This window comes from Ambystoma mexicanum, chromosome 6p (assembly GCF_040938575.1).
Source record: "Ambystoma mexicanum isolate Mex_15411 chromosome 6p, UKY_AmexF1_1, whole genome shotgun sequence".
NCBI classification, from domain to species: domain Eukaryota; kingdom Metazoa; phylum Chordata; class Amphibia; order Caudata; family Ambystomatidae; genus Ambystoma; species Ambystoma mexicanum.
In genome coordinates this window covers 1,525,485,404-1,525,497,815 of record NC_090935.1, presented here as the reverse complement: position 1 = coordinate 1,525,497,815, position 12,412 = coordinate 1,525,485,404, and the positions used below count along the sequence as shown (strand labels likewise).

The 12,412-nt window shown below is 41.1% G+C and overlaps 1 protein-coding gene across 2 annotated transcripts in view; it reads left to right on the top strand.

The window, feature by feature from the left end:
* The window catches only part of HEMGN (hemogen), a 212,267-nt gene extending 202,360 nt beyond the window's left edge, over window positions 1-9,907 (top strand). For both annotated transcript variants that reach the window (XM_069626391.1, XM_069626390.1), the window contains exon 4: window positions 9,608-9,907. In XM_069626391.1, coding sequence (XP_069482492.1) covers window positions 9,608-9,729 — 122 coding nt within the window. In that variant the 3' untranslated portion in view covers window positions 9,730-9,907. The remainder of the gene's footprint in view (window positions 1-9,607) is intronic.
* The last annotated feature ends 2,505 nt before the right edge of the window (window positions 9,908-12,412 follow it).

The window sequence follows — 12,412 nt, the reverse complement described above, 5'->3', positions numbered from 1 at the left end:
AAAGTGCTTCGTGCTGTGCAAAATTAATTTGCAAATTAACTTCCATCAATCATTCCTCTTGAACTCTTTCTCACTCATTCATCCTTATTTTCTCATATTGACACATCCCAGCATGTTTCTTTCCTCCACGTCTGATTGTATTGACATTTAGGGAAATTCCTCAGGGGTAAGTTGTCTTTTTTGTGCACATAACATTAACAATATAGTACAAAATTCTTTAGGATCTAATTTTTTTCCACTTGTTGTTAGTGATGAATGCACTCCTGTGTCTTCACCACTTTTCGTGGTGGAGTCCACACTTCTGCGGGATACCACGTACACACCTGAAACATAATGAACATTGGTTTTATTATACCATATGTTATAAAGTATTTAATATCTTAAACACAGGACATTTGAATTATTCTGTGTTATTACATTTCGGTTGTAATGATTTTCAAAGAATGAACTCTTACAGAGGGACACTGTCGCACATTAGGTCTGTCTTTAGTATCTCTTGCCTTGAGGTATGATCTGTAGTTGCAAGTTATCAAAGGATATAGGGATTGATTTAGAGGGCAATTTAGCAGGCTCTACTTGGACCAACTTTCAGTACTCGTTTCTGATATTAATTTTGTTAATACGTAGGTCAAATTACATAATTTGCCTTATTCCCCTATTTCAATAGGACTTGTGGTTACCCAAGCTATGTGTTTATTGTTTGAGCATGCATCCTTGGGATATCTAAACTCAGAGCTTGAATATATCTATTCGATTTTATGGTGGCGTCCCTCGTGACTCTATTGTAAAAAAGGCAACTCTGTTGCTCTCTTTGCAATAGCTCTGGTTATGATGCATGTGTAGTTGATTATTTCTGCAGGGGCAGACTACTGCAGTTTCGATCAGCAGCTTTCTTCTGCTGCAGGTTTCAGTGTTCCGTCAATCTCTGTGAACGAAATGCACAGGCATGCGCGTAAGAATCTAGACATAGATGAATTACTTTTTTTCCGATTTACATTTTGCCCCGAGACTTTCACCTTGATGAAAATGGAAATGCTAGGCCACTTGCTCTTACCCAAAGTTGAGTTTTGTATAACATTGGCTTTTTGTCGTGCCGTAATGTTGCATGCCTTTGTGCAGAATTCTATAGTGCGGCTTCGTATCTTGAATGGGCATGCCCGTTTTCGATAAGCAAATAAGTGATCGCACTTACAACCAAGTTTAGGGTATATCATGCTGAGAGTTCTATATTTTCAGGCACTGCTAGTTTGACTACCCATTATGTTTGGCGAGCTCCCATGCGGTTTCGTATTCCATCAGGTCACATAGTGCCGGCGTTTCCTCGGTCTCTATCATCCACGTCTCGTTCCATTTCCCAGTGGCTTGGTCCTTTTGCTATTTTTTTTAGTAGACCTTAGTGCTTCATTTCCTGGGCACGGGTTGATGTCGTCTTGGTCCTCTTTTCATCTCTATTTTAGGAAAGTTAGTTGCTGGATGCTTTGTGACGATGGTTGCTATAGCAATCGAAAAGCTAAATAATTAAGACAGGGATTCATCTTTCCTGTTGTTTTTTCACCGTCACTCTAAGCTCTAAGATCTAAGTGGGATATTGCACTCGCTAATCGCCTCTCTAGTCGCCTCTCTAGTCATGAAGCAGGGATCTCTACGTGGTAAGTTGGATTGTCTCAATTTCAAAACTCTACTGAGGTGTTTGGTCCATACTTTCTTCTTGGATTCATTTTCTAAGAAAATGAAGAACTCATAGAGCATGAGTCCTCCCGTCCCCTGCACACCTGTTGGTACTGGTAATTATAACCAGTCAGAATTAGTTTATCTCTTTCGTTTGGTGCAATCAGTTGTTAGCTGATCTCATTTGTTAATACTTTCATGACTTTGTTCACATAGCCACTTAAGGAAACCTGCTCATAGATATATTTCATAATAAATGTATTTGTCTCATACAAATATTTTGTACCATAAAGGTATTTTGGCAATCCATGTTCAAAGGAATTTCACAAAATATTACACAATTCAAAATTCAGCAAAATTCAGCAAAATTCAGCAAAATTCAGCATAAAATGTTTTAAATCAGCAAAAAGAGCTCAACACGTTTCGAGAGATTAACTCTCTTCTTCAGGAGCAATATGCCTTAAGTCTCTCAATCACTTAGGTGCTTTTGAGTTCATTTGTGATGTAGTCTTCAAGAGTTACCCATTTAACAACTTCATGATAACATTTAACATCTCAAATCACGTTTGTTCGCCATGTGGAGTAATGGTTATCCAGATGTCATAACTAGTGTGCTGCAATTGATATAATTGTGTTATTAGAATGGTTCTAGCGGTTGGTAATCTGATTATTACTTTCTATAAATGAATTAGATACGCTCTGGCCATTTACCTGAGGCGTCTTGGAGTAGTCTCCAGTGAAGTTGAATTGGTGCTTGAAGTAGTGACACAGACGCGGTCTGCGTGGATTTCACCCTATGAGTAGCAGACAGTGACCAGTAACATAGGAAATAGCTTTCAGTGTCAATTATCTAGTGTTGCTATTTATCCATTTGAGGAGTCAATGTGTAGGGTACTCTATATTATGTTATCATTAGCATATTCACCAAAGATTCCCTATACATGGAGATAACACAGAGAGAACACTGCACTTGTCAATTTTGCTCACCTTTTGCGCTTTTACTGCTTGACATCTATACAGAATGCCTGACTTTCACTGCTTTCACTGCTCGACTTCTAAACAGAATGCCATTTTCATTCTGCTGCATTACGGTCATAGAAAAGGACTGCTCGTCATCTAATAAAGATAGTATCAGATTGGAGACAAAGTAGTGGAAGGATCTAATAGCTAAGGCGGTGTGAAAAGAAATTAAACAGGCTCACTTACTTCCGTGTTCTGAAGCATAAGATTAAAGCGTTCCAGCCGCGACCCTGTGTGTTATGAAGAGGGTTGCTAAGAGACTGCTGTATTGTGAACAGCGTCTCTGATCTAGGAACGTGCTCACGTTAATTGCAAGGGTTTGTGGGAAATGGAGTGTAAATAACACATCTATGTACCTATACTGGTGCAGCATCGATAATTTGAAGGCCACAGTAGTTTCTAGTCAAGAGAGTATGCAGATTGTCATGGAAAAGTGCCTTCAAATGTTTGTATGTACATTTTTTTGAAGTAATCGCTTGGTAACCGGTAGTGATCCATTGTTACCATTGCGTAGTGCAGTGGTAACCATCCCTCCACATTGGTGATTATAACAGTTTTGACATTCTCATACCATACGTATTGCTATGTGCAGACCATATGTGTCAAATGGTTCACTCAATAGAAGTCTTTAGAGAAATGCACGGATAGCTTCGAGAGAGTAGAGAGAATGATATCTAATTTGGTGCACAGTCTCATCATGTATAGACTATATACCTCAAATTGTGGTCAACCGAGTTTCTCATTTAATCCATTGTCTACACTTTTGGCCAAATAGATAAGCTGTTGTTCTTTTTTCAATATCATCATTTTGTCTAGGTTCATGTCTGTTCCTGTTTTCAGCTTAAATAGACCTGTCCATCTCAATTCTTCTGGTGGATGTACTGGTTCGATCCAGTGTCAAACTAGTGGGGCGTTAGGAGTCCAGTTCTTTAAACAGCTTCTGTGTTTGATTTTTCTTTCAGTTTTCCCAATGTATAATTTATTACAGGGGCATCAAATTCCATAAATGACCACCATGGAGTTGCAATTTGTGAACTTGGTGTGTTTCCATGGTTTTGTTAGGTCAATGTCTATCTTTGCGCTCTTGTTGGTAAATGGGCAGCAGGAACATGTTATGCGTGGGTGGTGTCCAATTAATTGGGCCATACCCCATTTCTTGGGCAGTGTTTTTGTGCCAATGGCTTCAAGCTGGTAGCATTCCGAGTTATCTGGTTGTTCAAGTTTTTGCTTCTTTTGAAAGACACTATTGGTTTGTTAAGTGGTTTGGTGCCTTTCTCTAGGAGGTTCCAGTTTTTAGTGATAATCTTTTTGATGGAATTTAACAGATGACTGTATCTATTGACTAACACTAGTTTGTCTCCTTTACTCTTATTTTGTGGATCTTTGTACTCCATCAGTGAGACCCGATTAATGTTTCTGGCTCTTTTTAATGCTTGTGCAGTTAACTCTGTCGGATAGCCTCGATGGTGTAGCCGTTTACTCATGGCTCTAGCTTCTTTTTTGAAGTCTTCTTTTTCAGTACTATTTCTTCTTGGGTGTAAAAATTGCCCTAATGGGAGGTTGTCCCTCACATGACGTGGGCGAAAGCTGTTGTAGTGGAGTACTGAATTGCGATCAGTTGATTTGTGAAAAGGTTTCACAAAGAGAGTTTTATTTTCTTGTTCCACTGTGATAGTGATATCCAAGAAGTTAAATTCTTCTTTACTGTGATTGGATGTGAATTTGAGATATCTGTCCTGTTCATTAATCCATTCACAGAAAAGTTGTATATCTGTCACGCTGCCGTTCCATATGATCAGGATGTCATCAATATAGTGTCTCCACGCTCGTATGGGTTATTGACTGTTTAGTCTTGAAGTAGTTTTTCTTCGAGCATTTCAATTGATGCTCCTTGGGGAATGCTGGTATATAGGGTGATCACATTCAACCCCAATAAGATTTTGTTTGCTGGATCGAAATTCATCCCTTCCATTTCTTTTATGATTTGTGTTATATCTTGTACGTATGGGGACATTTTACCTACTAAAGGTTGTGGGAAGGCATCTGTGAAGCGAGACAGTGGCTATAACACTGAATTGACCCCTGAAACTATGGGTCTGCCTGGCGGTTCCTGCATAGATTTGTGAATCTTAGGCAACGTATAGAATTGTGGTATTTTGGGTTTGTCCATGGTCAGTAACTCAGCCTCTTTCAAAGACACCCAGGCCCTTTGTTTGGATTTTTTCAATTTTGTTGGTAATATTTTTTTGTAATTTAACAGTGGGGTCACTGGTCAGCCGTTCATAACAGTTGGGATCTAACAACTGTTTGTCACACTCTCTTATGTTTGCCTCTCGATCTTGTATGTCAATAGCTCCTCCTTTGTTATCCCTGCAGATTACAATGGCCCTATTCTCGAGTAAATTCTTCATGGCTGTCTTTACTAATAACATTTTCACACTGTTATTACAATTACATACTGCATGTTTATAAATGAAATGCAAAGGTACTGTTTACTTACTAGGTCTTTTACGTTATCTTTCTCACTGCAACCAATGTGCTTCAGTGCCTGTCAGGTGTTAAAGTGAATTGTTTATACATGGCATGCGGTTTTGTTCAATATCTGCTACAATCCATAATATTGTGTTATCATTTTAAAAACAGTATTTAATTTCCCAAAGTTTTGAGGCATGTAAAACATGGTTGAATTCATTGTTTGCATTGTTGCTCTAAAGACAATGTTTCTACTAAAACAAAAAAGAATATTGTTTCCCCCTGTGATGTGGGGGTAATAGCGATGCCACCTGCCCCCAGGTATGTCTGCAGACTTGCGATACTGTCCACAGACAATATAGTTATGTGGCAGGGGAACATGATTTTTAAGTGCAAAGTTTGTGAAGAAAAATTATAAAGTTGCTGATGAATTAGGTTGCACTGGTAAAAACCTATGAAATTCAGTAAAAACACTTTGTTAACGGGACGTTATAGTTAAGTTGCACTAATAAAAACCTATGCAATTCACTGAAAAAAACGTTGTTAAAGGGATATTATGCACTAATAAAAACCATTGAAATTCATTGAAAAACACATTGTTAAAGAGACCTTTGAGATGTCATTTTTGATGTCCTGGGTGTTAGTCTTAGCAGTGCGTGGCAGTGTCGCAAGTTATGGTTGCATAGCTTACCATCATTGGTGAATTTCTTTGGTTTTTTGATGTTACCTTGCAACCATAAAGTCCCTTTAACAAAACTATTTTCAGTGAATTGCATATGTTTTTATTAGTGTAACTTAACCAAAATGCATCCCGGTAAAAACGTTTTTCAGTTAATATATATGCACACACACACACCACCAAGAAAGTTATGGCATGTTTAAAAAGGTTTGTGTTACTTACCGCTCCTTATGCTGATTGGAGCCTCGGTAAAACGACCTCGCGGAGGGAGGTAGGATTTAACAGGTTCGGGTTCAGCCTCCAGGATTCCAGCTCCCCTGAATTCTGTGATTCAGACTTCCTCTAAGAGGGGCTCTTTTCTACGATGTACCTCTCTGCCATTTGAGTAAAATCCAGTAGAGATGTCTATCGCTTAAAAGAGCGGGAGAACACACACCACCAATAACCAATGCTGCAAAGAAAACACAGTATGATTAGAAGCAATCAGGCAATATGGAATTATTTAGACAATAAGATATTTCTCTAGGTACCTAGACAATGGTTGAGGTGGTGTTGGACCTTAATTGATGAACCTACAAGAAAACCGAAGACTATGAGTATGCACAAGTGATAACCACAAACTCACTATGACTGATACAACACCCAGCAGACCTGATAAGTGGGATTCCTAGGGAAAATGGGTACCAGTTGAAAGGAAAACAACAGCAGGTACAAAACAACAAATGGGAAGGTTAGTAAGTAAGAATATACCTGGGCGGCACGAGGGTCGCACTAGTGACGGGTTGGTGCATACACTGGAAAGCGTCACTACTATGCACTCGGTTAATGTATAAAAGGCAAGGACAAATTATATAGTTACAGGAATCCGCACGCATGAGAAAGACTGATGATTTTCAGGTAATGAACAATACAGGAGAATTGGATGGATTTACCTTAATTGCACAAACACAGGCCAAGTTGGTGAAGCAGTCTTGTAATGTGCAGCGTGGTACTCTGTGCAGGAAGATAGTTCAAATTACATAGAGCGGCAAGAAAAAGTAGTCTCACCAGACAGGGCGAAAGCACTTTGGAAATCCAGGGACAGTCCGAGGTCGGCAGCAGGGTTCACTGATCAGAATGGAGGAAAAAGCAATTGCAATCCAAGGACAATCCGAAGTCAGCAACAGTGTTCAAAGTCAGGTTGAAGGAACAGGCAAGGACAATCCAAGTAGACAAAGGAGGGTCGAAGATCCAGGAAGCCAAGTTATCAAGAGGAAAAAGGGAATAAGCACCGGAACGGGATGAAACCGAAGGAACGTAACGCCACAATTAGCAGCAACCAGCCGCTGAGTCCCTTTGGCTTTTATGGTGCAGGGGGCAGAGCCTCCTTACGCGTTCTCTGCGCACGGGGCATCTCAGCTGATGCGACGTTCTCTGCTGCACGGCCAGGCGCCATGGCAACCGATACCGAAGCCACAACGAAGTTCTGGAACGCGCTTGCCCCCGTATGTGACCACAAGAAACGGGAGGTACTGCAGGACGTGACCGATATGTAGCAGTTTGGAAAAAAAACCTTTCACCTGAAATGTGAAAGTCCATTTGAGCCAAGTCACACATTCCCCAATGCCACCTAGTAGCCATCGCTGGAAGTTCACCTCCAGTTCTGAGCCACAACAGCAAAGCATTGTGGGTATGCAAACTGGCTCAAATGCAAACCTTTTTCTCCAGAAAATTGTCTTTGTCTAAGAGGGCAGTACTACTTTATACATAGCTTAATCAACCCAAGACAGACATTTGCAAGGCTGCCGGGACAACTACATACCTAGTTTCACCCTTATTAGGGATCCTCAGTGCAGTATAGTCCTGACAGCTTTGTGCTTGGATCATTTGGCCACGTTTTCACAACCAAACAACAACAAAAAGAGACAAAGGGGAAAATATAACGGCCTTTAGATTCTTCCCCAAATATAATCATGTGAAATACTTCTGAACTTAGGAATCTCATAGCATTCGCGTTGTGTTCTCTCCATTTGGACAAAATCGCCTATACCCAGGCCGCAAATCAATGAGGGACTGTGTCAATTCACACACACCAAATTTTAGAAAATATAAACAATTTTATTAAACAAATCAGGTTAAAAATTCACATACATTTAAAAAAAACAATACACATCATATTATATACTGTAATAATTACTCATACAACTCATAAAGTGCAAAATAGTTCTTTTTTCACAATTAAAAAGTCCAAATTATTTAAACAGTGTATGAACCAGTGCAACATTTTACACAGCCGTCGGGTGAACAAGAGAACTCCTACAACTATAGATTGTTTTCTAAACCTATAAACTAGACTCGTTGGGCGAATCCTATTGGTCTTGCCAAAGAGGTTCTAATCTCATCAATAGTTTATTGAAACACACAATTTTACAATACAGTGTTCTGGAAACCCAACATGTTTGGTTCTTTCTTCTCAAATTTTTATATTGCGAGAACTTCTTCATGGGATCTCGACATACAGGTCAATGCACATAGACTTAAACAATACTTCCAAGCCAATGAAGAAATGGCAATCTTCTCAACCATGTGAAAGTGCTTACTATTCAACCATTCATCGGGTAAGTAGGGGCGTCTTCACTGTAGACAACAATTTTGTTTCGAGGTTGATCTTCAAACCACGTTCTAACGCGATTTCGGACTCCCAATTCAAACAGGTTTTTGTTGGATTACGCACCGTTGACTTCTGACCTTCCTCTCAAGCCGCCTATCGGCAGTCAAGCATATAAGCTCTATGCTACATTCTCGTTCATCAACTTCCTCGTCTGATGCACGTCACAAACACGTACCGCGGGTCACCTGATTTCATCTTTTCACGACACCAAGGAAGTTATGGCGGGTTTAAAAAGGAATATATATATATTTGGGGGTGTTAATTGTGCGCTGACCTAGCTTTGAGAGGAAGCAGAGCACTGTACAGCAAAGGGTTAAGAGAAATACAGGTAAGGGGCGCATGTTACAGTAGGGCTGTGTTATGTACAATTCAGCAACAGGAGCTGAAATTAGGGGTGAGGTTGGCTGGCATATATATTGCATTACTACAAAATAAAAAAGAATACAGTATGTGTGTGTTTGTGTATAGGGGTCTCTGCATGCATATTTTAAACATTGTTTAATATTTTACAAGAAGGGCCTCTTCAAAAAATTGGCTAAAATAGTTCCTGTGGAGTGAGTGATGGGAGAGCAAGGTTACACATACAATTGTTTCTAATTAGTTCTTAACTCGTCTGTGGTATAAAAAAAAAAGAGCCCAATGCTTCTGTTAAGGTCCTTTTAGACATCTTACATGCAAAAACGGAAGTGAGGAAGTCAAAGGCAAGATATGTTTGATTTTCTTTGAAAATTGGGACTTTTACAAATTCAGCCGCTGCCCTTCTCCTTTATTCACATATTTGAAAAACAGATGTCAGCTGACTTCTACTTGTCTTCCTACTCAAATCTGTGGGGCGTGGAGGGGCAGAGGGGTTTGACCAGAGAAGTAATTTGCTCCCATATTTGTTAATATTTTTCCTTTTTTTTTAAAGTAACGCCTTCAACATTTTTAGGCTTAGAATGTCATGACTTCCTCTGCAAAAAAAATAAATACGTCTCAGAGAGAGAATTTCTCCATATGAACGCAGTCAATGTCAAACATGCGGAAATGTTGACTGCTTAAAACCTAAATTCATACAAAAGCTATACTTAGCCGAATTTGATTTTAACTATCGTTTTTCTTTCTTGTACCTATTGCAGATACAGAAGAACCCTATGAAACTGAACAAGAACATGTCCAAGAAATTCCAGAGGGTCTGAGCCACAGGGACACTACCCAAGCTGACAATGAATTCAACGAATACATCCCACTATTGTTTTAAGAGTGCCACCAGCATACCTGAATATTCAAAGCTTGCGCCACCCAGTAATAGTTCATTGTATGCTATTGATGTGTTAAGTGCAAACATTACAGAGCAATCCTAGCATGGCAACAATTGTACACTGCTTATTCATGGTCTCGATTCGAGTAAACAATAAAAGGCAAGCATTCAGAAGCGACCTTCATCAGAGTCGCCTCCTTTCTTTAAGATGTTCCTTTTCAGCAATGTTGTTTCATCCAACAGCACATCTTAGGTCTATCATTGAGCCTCACAAATACCTGGGCATCCTAGTAAAAACCAGGCAAATAAATGGCAAACATGAAGTTAGACGTTAATGCTAAGAAGGCTTATTTGAAGAGGCATATTAGAAACATTTTTGAGCATCGCCCTGCAAAACATCAAACGCACGGGTCAATGCATCAAAGCGTACATTTTGCTTATGTTACAGGTTTTTTATCTTAAAGGTTTTTATATCGTGCCTCGATGCCACTTGTGTGCTCTCCAGGCGCTCACATGGATCTGTAATGCAAGGAGGGAGCGTGGGTGGTTAGTATGATTGAGCGGGAAAAGAGCAAGGGAGCCTTGTTGTGCTGTAGGCAGCTTCAGTTTGGAAAATAAAACTTTCACTGAGCATGGGTGCGGTTTTCGGTAGTTGGCCGTCGTGTGCTGTTGTGCGAGGTTATGTGTGTTTTTTTTGGTGTTGCGAAGTACGTGCGGGCTGTGGTACTGTAGAGGTCTGGTTGTGTTAAATCCAGAGTTTGTCAGGTGTATGCAGAGAAGTGAGTTAGTTTGTACCGATTGTTGATGAAAGTCCTTGAAATCCATCCAAGTGCTCCACACCTCGCACCCCTTAAATCCACCCAAGTTCTCCATATCTCCCACCGTAGGAATCCATTCGAGTACGCCTCACTCCCATCCCTGAGAATCCAGCCAGGTGGACCACCCCACTCACCCTGGCAATCAGTCCAAGCGCTTCACACCTCCCCACCCCCGCCCACATAACTCCATCCAAGCGTGTCTCAACTCGCACCCTCGAAATTCACTAAAGTGCCCAGCCCTGAAGTCCATCCAGGCGCATCACACCTGCCCCCCAGCCCCCGGGTACCCCTCCAAATGCATCTCACTCCCCCGTCTTGAAAATCCATCTCATTGTATCACATTTCCTACCTCTGCAATCCTGCAATCCACCTTATTGCGCAAGATGCCCTAACCCTGATATCTATCCCAGTGCATCAACAATTCCCACACCTGCAATCCATCTAAATCAGTCTGATTTCCGACCTAGGAAGTTCATCTCCCAGCATCATCTGTGGTAGTTGTGATCTTTGTCTCCCCCCTAGTTGCACTTTCTAGTTTTTCACCTCGTCACCTGGGCGGTCGTGATTCCTAAGCTTCTCCGGTGTTTGTCAGGCTGTCCCATATCTTGGTACAAGTCCTATTTATAGCTGGGTGGAGCATTCACTGGCCTCAAAGGGGATCTGCAGGGAATCATTAGTCGTCTTCCTCAATACACTTCGGGAATTGTCTATCATCTATTGGGAAGGGTCTGGTGCATTACTCCTGTTCATTTGATGGTCCTTACTGCAGGTGTGCCTAGGCTGGGAGTCTCCTTTTCCTGATTTTCCCTCCTGATTTTCCCTCCCCCAGATTCCCTTGAGCCTCATTCCCTAGCATAATCGTACCGGGCCTACCAGTTTCTCCTGTTTCTTGGTAGTCCCTCCTTGGGAGCCTGGGAGAGAGGGTGTCTCTGTTTAGGTCCCTCTTCCCAGTCCTATCCTTCATTCCTCTGTTATTTTCAGGCTACTTTTCCTTTTTCAGTACTAGGTCGGTGTGCAGGTGCTGTTCAGTCGTTTCATTGTGTTCGGATCTGAAGAACCAGAATTTTGTATGGTCCTCCATAGTGTGAATTTCCCCAAGAAGGGAGTCCGTAGTTTAAGGAGAATTCTGGCTTCTGCGTTTTGTATTCATTGCAGTTTTTTTAGTAGGTAGTCTGGCATTCTGAGGTATATGCTGTTAGCATAATCTATCCTGGACATGATGAGGGATATGATGGCCAGGGGCAAACAAACACCCGTTAGATATGTGGCAGGCTGGCCTGCACTGTTTAAAGGAATGGTTTGGTCAACATTTTTTATTGGCCCTACGGGTCGTCCGTGTTTTTTTAAGCCTAAGTCGCTCGATTTTAGAAAAATTTCCTATGGACCTTACCCGAGTTTTCGTCCATTAAACACACGCGAAAACAGGCAGTAGGGCGCCGCCATTTTGTGATAATCCTATCACTTGCCGCATCGCCGTGCTGACCTGCTTTTGCTGCACTAATTTATATCCCCCGCCCCTGAGCCTGTCATCAGCAGACGCATACCGCCCATTTCACAACGCCAAAGCACGTCTCGTGTCAACATTTGCTGCGCTTCAGCTAATGACGTGTCGCCATGGAAATGGCAGGACGCCTATTTCCTCAATAAGTATAAACAGACTGTTTCACAACACACAGCAGCAGATTTTCGATTCCATTTCTCTCTCTGTGTTACTTTGAGCATTCTGTGACTCGTTTCTATGCTCTGGTCAGCTACCTTCGTTGCTTGTAGCCCGTGTGAACAGATACCAGTACCACCGCTATAAATTATTTTAGTTTGTTTAACACACAATGGCTACAATAATGCCCTACATGTACGAGCCCGAG